At 60.2% G+C, this 15,026-nt stretch overlaps 1 protein-coding gene across 6 annotated transcripts in view; it reads right to left on the reverse strand.

Moving 5' to 3' along the window:
* Nucleotides 1–2,774: 2,774 nt before the first annotated feature.
* The window catches only part of OPA1 (OPA1 mitochondrial dynamin like GTPase), a 68,038-nt gene continuing 55,786 nt past the window's right edge, over nt 2,775–15,026 (reverse strand). For all 6 annotated transcript variants that reach the window (XM_056807301.1, XM_056807299.1, XM_056807300.1 and 3 more), the window contains 6 exons: nt 13,741–13,881; nt 12,915–13,031; nt 12,725–12,818; nt 12,517–12,627; nt 7,813–7,878; nt 2,775–6,693 (listed from right to left, as the gene is read on the reverse strand). In XM_056807301.1, the coding sequence (XP_056663279.1) occupies nt 7,814–7,878; nt 12,517–12,627; nt 12,725–12,818; nt 12,915–13,031; nt 13,741–13,881 (528 nt within the window). In that variant the 3' untranslated portion in view covers nt 2,775–6,693; nt 7,813. The remainder of the gene's footprint in view (nt 6,694–7,812; nt 7,879–12,516; nt 12,628–12,724; nt 12,819–12,914; nt 13,032–13,740; nt 13,882–15,026) is intronic.

The raw sequence follows: 15,026 nt of genomic DNA on the forward strand, positions 1-15,026 counted from the left end.
TGCAAACAAACGGTACAGCGAGGAGGTCAGAAGGAACCGGGCGCGCCGAACCCTGAATTCATTTACCTACCTCAGAGCCATTGAGAGGCGGCTGCGCGGGAACAAGGGGGGCTGCCGGCGCTCCGCCGCGCTCTTTGTGTCTCCCGCATAATAGAGCCGCCCAAACTGAGCAGCCCAGCCAGCGCCCTTTGCAAATGCTAATGGCGGGGTGGCTCCCGGCAGCCCCGCACACAAAGGGAACCACCACGCGCCTTGGGGGACGCCTGTGCCAGCGCCCGGCCAGGCCTCCGGGGGGCGCCAGAGAGGGAGCCGCTTGAAGGAGAGAATGGCGCAACCCGCCCCGCCCTCGGGTGCGCCCAGAGGGAGACCCCCCAAAGCCCCACGGGGCTCGCTGTGCCAGCCAGAGCAAGTGCCGGACCCTGGGAGGACCAGGAGGGGAGGGCACGGCCGGGGCTGCCAGGATCCCCAGCCCAGCTGGGGAGACTTGTTTTAAAAACAGATCTGGGGCAGCTGGGTGGTTTAATGGACTGAGAGCCAGGCCCAGAGATGGGAGTCCTGGGTTCAAATCCAGCCGCAGGCACTTCCTAGCTGGGTGACCCTGGGCAAGTCACTTCATCCCCATTGCCCAGCCCTTACCGCTCCTCTGCCTTGGAATCAACGCCCAGTATTGAAGTCAGTGGGAGGACCCACGCCTCGTGCCCCATCTCAGAAGCTGCTTTCAGGCAGCTTGAAGCTTTAGACTTCCATCATCCATCTCTCTCTGTCTCCTTTCCTGTCTCTGTCTCCCTCCCTGTCTCTATCTCCATCTCTCTGTCTCTGTCTCCTTTCCTGTCTCTCTCTCTTTCTCTATCTCCCTCCCTGTCTCTCTCTCTCTCTCTGTCTCTGTCTCCTTTCCTGTCTCTCTCTCTCCATCTGTCTCCCTCCCTGTCTCTATCTCCATCTCTCTGTCTCTGTCTCCCTCCCTGTCTCTCTCTCTTTCTCTATCTCCCTCTCTGTCTCCTTTCCTGTCTCTCTTTCTCTTTCTCCCTCCCTGTCTCTCTGTCTGTCTCTCTCTGTCTCTATCTCCATCTCTCTGTCTCCCTCCCTGTCTCCCTCTCTGTCTCTGTCTCCCTCTCTGTCTCTGTCTCCCTCCCTGTCTCTGTCTCCTTTCCTGTCTCTCTCTCTCCATCTGTCTCCCTCCCTGTCTCTCTGTCTGTCTCTATCTCCATCTCTCTCTCTCTGTCTCCCTCCCTGTCTCTCTGTCTGTCTCTATCTCCATCTCTCTGTCTCCTTTCCTGTCTCTCTCTGTCTCTGTCTCCCTCCCTGTCTCTGTCTCTGTCCAGATGGACCAAGGCTGGCCTCTCCTACTGGGTCCCTTCAGAGGCCGGAGGACAGCCAGCTGCTCCCACTGGCCTCTCTTCCCCAAGACAAACATCCTGGGGGCCTTCAGCTTCTCCTGCACTGGCGTAAACCTGAGGTCCTTCTCCATCCTGGTAGGTGTGGAACAGCAAGGCCCAGTGGGCAGACTGTAGGGTGTGGGAAGGAGAAGGGCTTTGAATGTCACACACAGGGGTTTGTATTTGATCCCAAGGCAAGGGGGAACCACTGGAGTTTACTGGCCAGGGGAGGGAGGGCGTTTGACTCTGATGTGTCTTAATAGCAGTAGGAGAATGAATTGGAGAGGAGATGATGCAAAGAGACCTCTCCTTGCCTCAGTTTCCTTACCTGCAAAACAGAATGTGGAGCCAATGGTCTCTAAGGTCCCTTTTTGGGGCAGTGGATAGAGTGCCAGGTTTAGAGTCAGAAATACCCAAGATTCAATCTAGCCTCAGACATTAGCAGTGTGATCCTGGGCAAGTCGCCTTTTCCTGTTTGCCTCAGTTTCCTCATCTGTAAAATGAGCCAGAGAAGTAAATGGCTGTCCTCCGGTGTCTCTGCCAAGAAGACCCGGATGGGTGGGGTCCTGGAGAGTTGGCTCCCTTTAGCTCTAATTTACAATGCTACAGCCACATGGCTGGTGCAATCGGAGCCCACTTCTGCTAGGGAATTCTCTCCTGCTTTCTTCAAGATGGCACCATAAATGAAGGGTTCCATTTCCTCTCGATTCTATCCCCTTTCTCCAGCCGTGGCCTTGCTCTCCCGGCACCTCGGGGCAGACCTTTCTGATCCTGCGGCTTCCTTCAGCACCTTGGCTCTTTGTGGGGGTGTCGCCACACGCCCCCCTCCTCTGTCTGGACCCTTTCCATATCCGGATTGTTGCTGGTGATGCGGACTCGGTTTCTGCATTCTCTCTCGGAATAAGAAATGGCTGGGATTGGCAGAGACTTTGTGTGCAAAGGCATGGAAGGCCGGCGCGCCCTTCTGAGGAAATGCTGGACGCTCTGGCGCATGGAAGAGCCGCAGCTCCACTAAACTTCATCCCCTCCGCCCAGCGCTAACGGCCCTCTGAGGATCGGGCCTTCCAAACTGTATTCGGGAGCAACACGGCATCCTCTAGGCTACCGGGTCCAGGCCAGCGATTCCCTGTTTGCCCCCTCGGCACTCATCACGAGCGTCTGGCACCTATCAGTGGATCCTTTTGATCGATGACCCGGGCAACTGCGAACCAGTCACTGGAACGGCATTTGCTCCGCTGCTCTTCACCTCAGCTCTCAGAGCCTATGCGCTGTCCTGGTGGTGTGGCTACTAGGGAAGGGGGAGAAAGGAACCCACGGCCACCTCCAAGGTTCCCCAGTCATTCCTTCCCTCCCCCTGCAGCCCTCATCCCCAAGTGAACAGGAAAAAAGGGGCTCATGTTCAAGGCATAGCAATGAAATCTCTTTTATTAAATACCATTAACTCCTTCATGCCAGAAACAAAATGTACAGACATCGTGAGACTATAAACATTACGGTGTGAGCGGCCAGCCTGGGGACTGACCAGTCACCGATGGTTCCCAGGCCATCAAATGAGCAACACCAAGTCCAAGCTACACAGACGTCCTCCGGAAGAGATGAAACACGTCCTCCGTCATCATCAACCTCAGTCGTTCAAGTCGACACTGGCTAAATCGAAGAATTCTTAACCCCAAGGGGTTGCGAGTCAACTTCGGTCTCGTACAGGAGGCTCTTTTTGGAATAAATGGCTCCCTCTCTGCCTCCTCCACCAGTGTAAGGGCCCTGAGGGCAGGAGCGCTCCAGTTTTGTCTTGCTCTCCGTGTGGTCTGAAGGTCCCTTGGATATCCCGGATGGAAGAATCCCGAGTATCTTTGCTTCCTCCAAGTTCCCAGGCTTTCGCACCAAGGCTATTCCTTGAAGTCTTGCTTTTGACTCGTCTCCGAGTTGAGAACTTACAAGCTAGTTTAATTAGAGCTGAACACGGTGCCCTGCGGAGCCCCGGCTGGACGCACACACACACGTGTGCTCACACGCACATCTGATCACATATATTCAATATGAATGTAATATGCCACACACACTTGGGGGACCGGCCATTTGGTGTGATGAAGAAAACTCCATTTTGGATGCCGCCGATTGTTGATCTTAATTTTCAAGCAACAGAAGGAAAACGGTTCCATGAAGTGGAGAAGCATTCACAAGGGTTCAGTAAGTGCACGCCACAGGGCGGATGGGACAGAGGTCAGGCCCAGGGACTCTCCACTCTCCCCATATGGGTGAGCACCTTCTCTACCGGTTGGAACCTAGAACATGGCTTGGGTCACCCAGCCAGGATGTGGCTTCGAGATCATCTCCTCCACGCCAGACTTCCTCTCATGTGGCAAATATAATTTGAAATGAGATGGGAAAAAACAGGGTGCCTTTGACCCTGCTAACTTCAACAAACTTCCTAAAGAAATCCGACTCTTTGAATTCATAATTCTCCGAATTGTCAGAGCTCTAAAGGCGTTGGGAGGCCCTGGACTGCCTTTTTTTATCAAGGAGAAAGCTGAGGTCTAGGGAGAATTTGCCCAGGGTCCCAAGCTCACGTAGAGCAGAGACTCAAACCTCGGTTTCTGTTTTTGTCCCCTTTCCCTCTTCCAGAATCCAAAGGAGCACCTAGGGAAGCATTTTGGTTCTTCCTCCAAGCCACAAGCAAGAAGCCCTTCTTTGTTACTAAGTCCTGGGAGAGAAAGGCAAAGAATCTCCTTCTGCTCACAGCTCCTGACCTGTGCTCTGAAGGCCTCAAGAAGGGATGGGATCAGGAGACGGCTTCCAAAATCAACTGCACTCCAATTCTAGGGTTTCCTGTAAGGTGAAAGACGGAGGGGTGGCTTGACTCTCCACGTACAAAGGGTTCAGGAAGCTCATGTCTCCAAGCCAACGAAAAGCCTTCTTCCATCGCGGTCCTCTTCATTCATCAGCAGCAGTTAGGCGGGCCCTTTCGTTTACCTTGATGACCACAGTCCACTGGATGGGAAGTCCGTGCTGTGACATGAAAAGCCTGGGAAACTCACGCACTCAAGGCGGGGTGTAGCACAGATCTGGCTGCAGGGGGGGACCAGGCTGTGGCCCCAGCCCAATACGCATGGAGCCATTTCTCTCCCAACAGGGAAAATGCCAAGGGAGCCAGGAGCCTTGTTCCAGTGCCGCATCGCAACGGGATTTGAATGCTTCACTTATTCGGGGCCATATGTGACTTTCACGATGGGTCCCTCCGAGGTCCTAACTCTGCTAATCCAAGTACGTCGGGTCCCAGTCTGTGAACATGCTGTGACTGCGTGTCCAGAGGCCAGAGATTAGAGCACAAAGCCAGAACCTGACTTAGACTCTTTTACCGGACAACTTAAATGCTGCATTTCCATTTAAGACTAAAGACTAAAAAGGTGACTCTTACAGCCTCCACTTCATCCAGGGGATTCTGGAAAGAAGACCTCAAGGTGCTCCATGCATCCTCGGTTGATTTAAGAGGATTCCTTGTAGTTCCTACTCTGGATTAGTTCAGCGGGGGCAGAGGAAGGGGACGCAGATTTGGTTTTTCTCTTCGAGTCCTCATGAACAAGTGGATGTGATGCTACTGGGAGTGAACAGAATTAGGCGCCTAGAGGCTGGCCGCCTCCTCCCCAAGGCACAGTAGTCAATAGTGAAACAGGAGGGATTTTGGCCTGAAGAGTCTGATTTCTAAAATCAACATTTGGTCCAAGTGGGCTTTCCAAGACGCTACTTGGTTCTTAGGGCTTCTTATTTGGCTTCATCTGTCCCTTTGTTCTTTGGAAATTCTCTCCCTGAACATGAAGACCCCCTTCCTCGTGACCATGATTCTGAATCTTCAGAACCGGACCTGGAGAGGTGGCACCCAGGCTTCAGGAGTTCAAACTGGAATTTGGGTTTTTCCTTTAATAAGATGTTTTCAGCTTCCCCGGAAAAAGAAAAAAGATGATCACACTTTGTCTGAGCCCGACTCCCAAATGAACCCGCGTCATTTGTACGGCAATCTGACCTTTCCGCCATCACTAGTCATGGGGCCAAGGGACAGGGTGGTAAAAGCCTTCTGTGCCAATGAGGGGAGCAGGCTTTCCAACACACAGACAACGTGATGGGAACACCGAGGGACCGACTCATGGCCTGCACTTGATGGAACCAGTTTCATGCCATTTCCTCTTCTGTTTTCCTCAAGAAGTCCTGGGCAAATGCCACCAGGAAGGTCCTCAAATTCATGTGGTGGTGGACGAGAGCCCCCATTTTCTCCTGATCTCCGTGAAGGTGGACACTACCACAAAGAGAAAACATCCACATTCCTTTGCCAGGATCCAAACCTTCGAACAAACTCTTACAGTGTGCGGCCATGTTGCTGGGAACCTGGGGAGGGTCCTCTTCAGACTTCCAGGTCAGTTCCCAAGTGCTAAGGAAGGCGTATCCGATGGTCAGGAATCGTGGAATACTTAAAAACGGAATTTCAGGAAAGGGGGCACTAGGTGAGCTGGGAGAAGCAGGCTGTCAGGGGCCGAGTTTTTATCAGAAGCCAAAAAAGAGAGCTGGATGTTGAGAGGAGGAGACAGGAGAAAGCAACGGGCACCTGCCTGACTGTGGGCGAGGGAGGCCAGCGCCTTGGTTTCTGCCCCCAACCGTCCCTGTAACACTGCACGTGTGTGTGTGGCTACCTACGTGTGGGTGAGCATGTGCAGATGGAGCCCAGCTGACTGTCTGGGGGAGGCTTGTCCTCGGTACACTCGAGGGGGCTGTGGATGGCCTGAGACACAGTTTACTCTGAGGGGTGCTGCTAAGGGGACCCCAAACTCTAACCGCAAGGCTATTGGGATTGTTGGAGCTCACGACTTCCTGCCAGAACATTCCTTTCATGTGACCCGGAGCCATCCGCGAGTCCTGACAGACCACCAGAGACCCCGACGAGGACTGGTGGGGGCAGGACTATTTCATGTACACATGACAGCACTGCTCCAGTTTTTTATTTCAAACACTCAGCAATATTTTCTGGAAACGCCATGGCCATCGGGTAAAACCAGTCTCTGTATCCGAAGAACCTGGGCCTTTGGGAGTCAGACTAAGAACAGGAGGGAAGGGCCAAGCGGGATGCTGCGGCCAGTCTGTCACTGACCGCACAGACGTGGGGTGGCGTTACTACGGAGGCTCCACGAGAATAGACGACCGACTGTGTCCCAGACAACAACGCGTGTTTCCAAATGGGGCTCTCCAAGGAGAGAGGCCGGACCAAAGACTGCAGAAGCAGCTTCTTTGTTCTCTGGACTCGGAGGCAACTGTTTCTGGGAGGGATTCTCTTCTGTTAAAGGAAGAACATTTGCCATTAGGAACAGCCTGGGGGACGGGCAGGCAGTCAATGCTCGGCTCTCTTAGGAAAAAAGGTGACGAGGGTGAACCCCCAAAGGCCACACGCTGTCCTCTCCTCTAAAGCTTGCTTCTAGGGGAGCACCGGGCCACGAGGGGCGTGACTAAAACACCCGTGGCGTGCATTCTTGCTTGCACAGCTGACTCTACGGGCTCTCCCAGGCGGAGAATTCCCAGGACCCACTTGAGTGGTGACCGGACGCTTCCTGGCCCCTCGGCTCCCTTCCCCTCCTGGCTCTGCGCAGGGCCAGGCGGCTGCTGCCGAGAAGGGGAGGAACAGTTTGGGTTTCAAGCAGGGGTCCTTGCCGGGACCTCTGGATTCCTCCTCAGCATCCCGTTACTAGATGCCCAGGACACGGAATGGCAGGAGACCAATTCTGTGAAGCTAGTTCTCAAGCTCCTCGAACCAATGCAAAGGCCCGGTGAAGCGGCCCTGCCGGAGCAGGTCTCTCTCTGGCAATGGGCTACTGGCAACAAAGGCCGGATGTCCTCCCCTTCTGTTCTCTGGGCTCGTGGGCGGCCTCTAAGTCACGGACTGGCCGAGACCCCGACTGAGAACCGAGGAAGGACGTTAAGATTCCTGGGCAGCTGCTGATGCTGGCAGCAGGTGAACGTCAGAACGATTCCTTTTCGCCCCAAGAAAGGCTGAGCCAACGCCAAGGAGGCGGAGCTGAGAACGTTCCCCTCGAGGCCAGGAAGAGTGACCCAAGCGTCGGAGGCCAGACAGAGGGGCGGGCCGGGGGATGGCTGCCTGCCGAGGGGAGGGGGTGCAGAGCACTGCGAAGTCTGGGGACTTACCCGAATCTCAATAAAACAGGATTTTCAAACAGGGCCAAGAAGCCCATCAAGTGGTGGCTTTTGCTAACACAGACCCAGGTCCTGACCTGACACCCCCCTTTCTGTGACCCCAAATCTCTTCCCTGTGTGCTCCTGCGTTCTCAGGGATTCTGCTCTAGGGGGCCATTTTAACTCCCGCGAAGGTCTCGGCCCGCCAAGGGGAGGCTGGCAGCCAACACGGGGGGAACGACAGCCCAGGCACCTTCTCCTTACTCACTTTATTTCTCCTGATGGAGGGCTTCGATGAAAGCATCAAGTTTTTCTTGAATTTCTCTAACTTTTTCTAGGAAGATAAAAATAAATAAACATCTCGTTTACTTTGCATTTCTGTCTTGGAGAAATGCCTCTCTTATGAGCTCACAGCATCCAGGGCTGAGAACCTTCAGCCCCCTCCCCCCCCCTGCTTTATGGATGAAGAAACGGCCCCCCGGAAGGGGCCCCGGCGCGGCGCGGCTCAGCCGGCCTTCACGGCCAAGGCCTCTCCCCGGCGCCCCCGGCTTCCCAGTGGATCTTCCCGTTGGGCGTCCTTCTTCCAGTGGATGCTTGCCGTACAAGCTCTTCCTCTTTCCGGAGCTACAGGGCGGTTCTAAGCCTCCCCTGCCACCCCAGAGCCAATACTGCGCCTTGGACGTGAGGCAGAAGAGTGCCAAGGGCTGGCCAACGGGGTCCCCGGCCGGGGAGTGCCCGAGGCCCGTGGGGGCCTCCAGGCTCCATCCACGGAGCCTCCCAGCCCCCTCGAAGCTACGGCCGCAGAAACGTCTCCTCTCAAGTGACAAACGCTCACAAGTTCAGCCAGCCAAGCCCGGACCACCCGCAGAGGCCTGCAACGCCTTCTCTGCCGCCCAACACCCACGAAGCTCTTGGTAGGCGCCAGGCACGGCTTTAGCCCTCGGAAGGGAAAGACAAGGGCAGAAGCAGGCCCCGGGCGGCCTCCAGGTCTCCATCCTGAGGAGGACGGCCAGGCCCAAGGTGGAGCCACCAGGAAGGGCCCCTGGGTTGGGCAGGGAGGTGGCGGGAGGCCCAGCAGGGGAGGGTCAGCGGAGAGGCCTTGGGGGACAGGGCGGAGGCCCTCGCTGGGCCACACCAGGCGGGGTGTGGGCGAAACACCTGAAAGGGAGGGCAAGCCCCGGGCCAAGTGGTCATCGCCCTTCCGTGGCCCGGTCTGGGAAGAGCCAAAGAACAACCACCGGACTCTTCAGGCCTCTTTGGCCAACTTAAGCTGCCACTCTGCAGCATCACCCGGCCAAGGTGGGCCCCACTTTCCATGAGCCCCCTCTGGCGCCGTACAGGCGAAGGAAAGGAGCCAAGAGGCGTGCCCAGGGGCACCATGGGGGAGGAGGTCAAGCCAGGCCCCTGCAGCCCCCCTGCAGCCCCTCCTCTCCTTCAAGAGCTTTAAAGCATGTTTTAGGAAGTGGGGAGCAGCTCGGTGGCTCAGGGCACGGAGAGGGGGGGCCGGCAGAGCCGCTCCGCCCCAGTGCCTGGCCCTTCCTTGGTACTGACCCTCCCCCAGAGGGGAAGGCTTCGAAGGGAGGAAGCCGTCCCTCTCCTGCAGCTTCCGCGTTGGGCTGGAGGGGATGCGGCGCTCCATCGCCCGGAGCTCAGGGGCCCGGTGGTGGGCTTCGCCGAGCCCCCGCACAGGCACAGGCCAGATCTCAGCGGGAAAGGAGAGCCGGAGTGAATCGAGGAGAGGCGGCCTCGCTTCGGACGGTACAGCCTGGATCTGGAAGAGCCCGAAGCCAGCAGGGCGCGAGGCTTGCCAGCTGGCCCGGACCCAGCTCCCCGCCGAGGCTGCGGAGGCTAAGTGTGAGGCCGAGCGAGGGCTCCGGCCCGGGGAGTCCTCTGCGCTGCTGCTCGGACGCCGGACCGCGTCCCTCCCGCAGCTCCAAAGAGCCAGCGCCGAGCTCCAGCCCTGTTTCTGTGCCGGGGACGCTGCGAGCCCCGACGGCCGATTCCTCGAGCAGATTCCCGCCGATCGCCACATCTGGCCGCTTCTCGGTCGGGCCCTTTCCCTGCTCTCCCATCCTGCACCTGGCGCCCAGGCTCGGCTGCCCGCTGCCCCGGGGTCTGGCCGAGGCCTCCAGGTCTCCCCTCACTGCTGCCCACTGGCCCACACAGCGGTGGTTCTCTCTCCCTTGACCTGTTCCAGCCGCCCGGGGCCCAGGCCCCGCCCGGGGCCCACGTCCCACTCACTTCGGGGGGACGCCTCTCCACATGGCTGCCAGGACCAAGCCGAACCCATCTGGGCACTCTGAGCCCTTCAGCAGCCTCCGAGCCAGCTGCCCTCTCCCAGGGCGACGGCGGCTCCTTCTCCACCCTGGAGGTCCCGGGCTCCCTTCAGGCCCCCGGGGCCCGCCGGCCCTCTTCCGTCCAGCCCAATCAGGACCGCTGCGTGTCCGTGCCAGGGCTGCCCAGCGGCAGGAAGCCGGCCGCGACTTCCTGAGCCCCAGAGCCGTGCTCTCCTGGAGGGGGCAGCCACGTCCGCACCGGACTGCTCGGGGCGAGTGGCCGGAGGGCGCCATCCGCCCTGGCCCGAGACCCCCCGCAGGGACACAGAAGACCCTGTCTCGGGCCCTCTGGCGGCTCCGCAGAAAGAGAAGCAGGGCCAGCCAGAAGCACTGGGCCTGGGAGAGCGACGGGCTCAGGGCCACGGACGGTCCCGGCGGTGCCGCGCAGCGGGGCCGACACGGCCGGGGCCGGACTTCAGCCTCCGGGGGGGCCCAGGCTGGGCCTCCCCTCTTCACGAGTGTGAGACGGAGCAGCGCCGAGAGAACAAGGCGAGAAGGACCAGGAGAGGCAGCACGAGGGGAGGCGGGGACGGAAACGGGCCGGGCCGGGCCGAGGAGCCAGAGAACGGCCCCGTCCCCGCAGGAGGAGACAAGAACGAGATCCACCTCCCGAAGAGGCCATTTAAAGATGGCGAAGGCGAAAGCGGAGAAGGGGGGGGCCGAGGCCGGCACGTCTGGAGGTCCCGGCCGTCGGCGTCCTTCACTCTTCCCGGGCCTGCCGGAGCCCCTGGGTTGTTCCATCAGAACCGGCGGGTCTGCAGGTGCGTCTCTCGTCGGCCTCCGGAGCCAGCCGTCCGCTTTCCTCTTTGGGACTCGGGTGCTTTTTCCGCGTCACATCAAAGGAGACCATTTCGGGAGTCGCCGCCTTGCCAAATGCTTCCTGCTCCCCCCCCCCCGCCCAGGTGCCATTCAGAGAAAACGGCCCCATCGCGGCCCCGACGGTCCCCGGGAAGACGGAAGCGCCTCTCGATGGGGGGCGGCCCGGGAAATGGGCCGTCGGTGCCGGCGCCCCCCGCTCTGCCCCCAACGAGCCTTGGATCAGTCCCCTCTCGGGGGAGCCCCAGTTCTCTAGAGGGCCCGGAACCAGCTCCTCGGTTTGCTGGCGGCGCCCTCCCGCCGCATTCTAAAGCTGGCTTGCCGCCCGCGCCACGACCCGCTTCTTCTCTGCCGTGGAGAGGTCGGGGGCGGGCTGTGAGCTTGGGCACCAGAGGGCCGGAGCGACGTGCCCAGGGGCGCCCAGCTAGGGAGTCAGGCCAGACTGGAACCCAGGACTCGCGCCTCTATGCACTGAGCCTCGGCGGTGAGGCTGGGCCAGGCCTCCGGGAGGGGCGAGGAGGCGGCCAACGGGCCCTCTTAGGCCACGGAGAAAGCTGGCACCGGGCGATGCCCAGGAGGGCGCTGCCGCCCGGGAGGCCCGGACGGCCTCTTGTTGGTCCGTCTCCTCCCAACGCCCTCCGCACGCAGGCCCTGCTTCTGGCCTCGTCCCGAGGGCCCCCCGGCTAGTGGGAAGCGGCCGCCTTCCCCGAAGCTTCACGTTCTACGGTGCATGACCTGCCGGAGCCCGAGTGTGGCGCGGGGGAGGGAGGGAGGCTGGCAAAGCCGGGATGAGGCCCATCGTGCGCCGGCGGGAGGCTGGCTGTGGCCACCTCAGGCAGGAGACCGGCCCGTGTGGTGCTGGGGGGCAGCGGGGGTTCCCGCCGGCCTCCCCCAAGCTCTAGCGTCGGAGAAGAGGGAAGATGTGCAGCGGCCGCTGCTGCTTCCATTCACCGGCACGCTCAGAGCCGCCCCCCCACGCCGCCCCCGGGCTCCCCCTTCGCTCTCTTTCCCTTCCGTCTTGGAATCAGGCAGAAGAGCGGCAGGGGGCTCGCCCAGGCTGCCCTAGCGAGGCAGCATCTGTGCCAGATTTGAACCCAGGACCTCTCTCCCGAGCCATCCGGCTGCCCCTGGACAGTGATTTCTGGCTGAATCCGACAGTGTGCGACGCGGGGTGGCCGTGGGGAAGGCCTGTGACCATTAGGCAGAACGCCGGCCCCTCTGTCCGCCGCTGTGTGCCCCCCACCCCTGACTGGACATCTCCTGGGACGGCCCAGCTGCCCCCCGACCGCCTGCGCCCCTCAATTGCTCTCATCCGTCCCGGCCTGCGCAGCCTCCTGAAGGAGGGACGTCACTGGCTGGTCACCCCACAGAGCGTCCGGCCTCATCCCCAGGAACCACCTGCCAGGGGCGACTTCAAGGGGCTCTTCAGAGCTGGGAGGAGAGGCCGGATCTCTTCCCACTCCGGCCACTGACTGACCGCTGCAGTCCGTGACCCCGGAAGTCCTCTCTGAAGCCCCTCTGGACCGTGGGTCTGTGGCCCGGAGCACCAGGGCAGTCGGGCCTCCCTCCCAGAGGACGCTCGGGGCCCGATAAATGGGTTCTTTCTGGCTCTCCGGGGAGGGAGACTCCCAGCGTTCACAAGCCGCCCCCTGAAATTCCTGTCTGGGTTCCTGGGGATGCTTTCCTGCCCTCCTGCCACCCCATCCTTTCAGCGGGCCCCCCGCGAGGGCCTTCCTAAGTGCGACCCCCCACTGGACAGCAGGGGGACACTGGGTGCCCCCCGGGGGTGAAGCAGGCCAGGCGGCCCAGGGGCTACTCACTGAGGTCTTCGGCCAGCTGGACCCTCTTGCCCGTGAGCAGCTTCACCTTCTTGTCGCCGTCTTCAGCAAAGTCTTCCAGAACCTCTTTGACGTTCTTCTCGAGCCGCCGGACTGTCCGGAGCAAAGGGGGGACGTGAGAGGCGGCTGGCCTTTCTGGGGTCTGCTGAGCCCCCCCTTGGGGGGGCGGCCGGCCCGAGCCCCGCCTCACCTTCCGTGTTAGTGAGCTGTTGCCGCAACGTGTTGGCCGTGATGGCCAGCATGCGCTGGATGCGCCAGAAGAGGACGACGTCATTGCACTCCAGCTGGAAGGGCCAAAGTCAGAGCGTGAGCGGCCAGGAGGGGGGGGGGAGCCCCTCCCGGCAGCCCCGCGCACGGGCAGAAGGGGCAGCTCGGCTCACCTCCGAGTCCACAAAGTGCCGCTGGTAGTAATAGAAGCCTCGCCGGCAGAGGTTGCAGTGCGTCAGGGCCGTCTTCAGGAAGTGCCTTCGGTAGACCTGGTGCCACGTGTCCTTGATCTGCCAAGGAAAGGCGCGCGGGCGGTCAGCCGCCCATCTGGGCAGGAATGGGGAGCGGGCCCGAGCATCCCGGGAAAAAGCCGAGCAGAGGCAGCCGGGGAAGGCCTTGAAGGCCAGACGCGGGGCTGGCGGAAGGCAGGTGCCCCGGGGAGACCCTGGAGCCTCTGCTCCTCGGACCCTGATAGGCTCTGGGCCTGGGAAGAACATCCCGGCACACGTCAGGAGGTGAGGAGCCGGGCCCACGGCCGACACGTGTGAGGGGCCGCAGGGAGACGTGCCGAGGAAGGGGGCGGGCAGGCTTCAGAAGGCGATTTCGAGGGTCCCCCTCCCTCCCTGAAGGGGAAACGCCCGGCTCTCCGGCCCGGTGGATGACCATTCGTGTCCCAGGCTCCCTCGGCTTTCCTGAGGGCTGTGGCCCGACTTCTGGGGTGAGCCTGCTCTGCCCTCTGGTGGACTCTAACAAGGACGCGGGCAGAGCCTGGACGCCGGCCTCGGCTCTGGAGTGCCCGCAGCTCTGCTTTGGGCCACCAGAGCTTCTGGCGAGGGCCGGCCGTCCAGGGCCCAGGACAGACCGCACCACGCCGCTCTCCCGAAAGGGAGCCTCGTCCTCTGCCCTCCGTCGGTCAAGGCCGCCCTCTTCGTGGCTGCCCGCAGGGCTGACCCCGACGCGCACGCCGGAAACCGGAAGAGGCCTGGCCGGGGACGTTACCAAGGACGGGTCCACTTCGACTCCGCGGGACTCGAGGTTCTTCCGGACCGTGGTGATCTCGTCGCTAGCCAGGTAAGCGGGGTGCTCCTCGTTACACTTCAACATCCTCTCCAATTCGTTTTTGGTTTCGTTGTGCACAGACTTCAGAGGAAAAAAGGGAAGCAAGGCGTGAGTCCGGCCTGATTCCCATCGGCTACCCAGAAGACAAAAGGTCCCAGCCGCAGGGACGAAATGGCTGAGGGACCCCCTGCGGGCTAGGCTCAGCCCCCCGAACCAGACTCCAAGGGAAATGCTCAACAAGCCACAGAGAGAGGGCGGCCTGGCTGGGCCTGGGGTCCTGTTCCTATTCCTTCTTTATTTCTTTAACCTTCTCTTCCATCTTGGAATCAAGGCAGAAGAGCAGTGGGGATGAAGTGACTCACCCAGGGTCACTCAGCTAGGATATGTGTGAGGCCACATCTGAACCCAGGCCTGGCTTTCTATCCACTGAGTTGGCTCACTGCCCCCTGCCCGTTCCTCCTGGAGTCCGCCACCCTGGGTGCTGATGCCCAAGCAGCACGCTGCCTCCTTTCTGGCTTCTTCGAGCTACGGCCTAGACCCGCGAGCCCTGCTGTGGGGTCGGGAAAATGAGCTCCACGTTTCTGTCCCCATCCTCTGCCTCAAATGCTTCCTCGGAGTGTGTGAGCCTGTGCTTTTCTCACTCCCCTTCCAGACACACCCAAAACATCTGAGAAGAGGTGCCCAGGCCAGGCCCTGAGGGCACCGCAGATGGCACAAGGCAGTGCTGGGGGTGGGTGGGTGGAGGGGGTCTCTGATGAGGAGGGCAAGGGGAGCCACCATTGGGAAATGATATTCCAGTGGCTTTGCTGAGGCTGCTCCACATCAGTGGGAAATCTCCCTCTCAGCCCCTTATCTCCTTCTTGGGGTTCAAAGAGGCAAGCCGTGCCTCAGGCTCTAACTGGCCTCCCACCCCCAAACACACTTCATTTCAAAATGGCGGCCCAGCCCAAGGAGGGGGAGCCAGTGAAGAGAGCTGAGTCTCCAAATGGGGAATGAGCGTAGTCCTCATTTCCTGCCCCCATTGCTTTAGTGGAAATCTCATTTTTCCCTGGAAAATGAGTTTCCTTTTTCACAGGATCAGGTCCTTCTAGCGATCCTCACTGAATGAACATATGGCTTTTGGAAGGCTAAAATGGGGAGTCCTCTTTAGGGACTGGAGCAAACGATGATCCAGCCCACTGTGGGAGGATGAAAGAAGGGCGGCTTGGCGGCCGGGCCAAGGATGC

The sequence above is a fragment of the Monodelphis domestica genome, chromosome 8 (genome assembly GCF_027887165.1).
Source record: "Monodelphis domestica isolate mMonDom1 chromosome 8, mMonDom1.pri, whole genome shotgun sequence".
Taxonomy (NCBI): Eukaryota; Metazoa; Chordata; class Mammalia; order Didelphimorphia; family Didelphidae; genus Monodelphis; species Monodelphis domestica.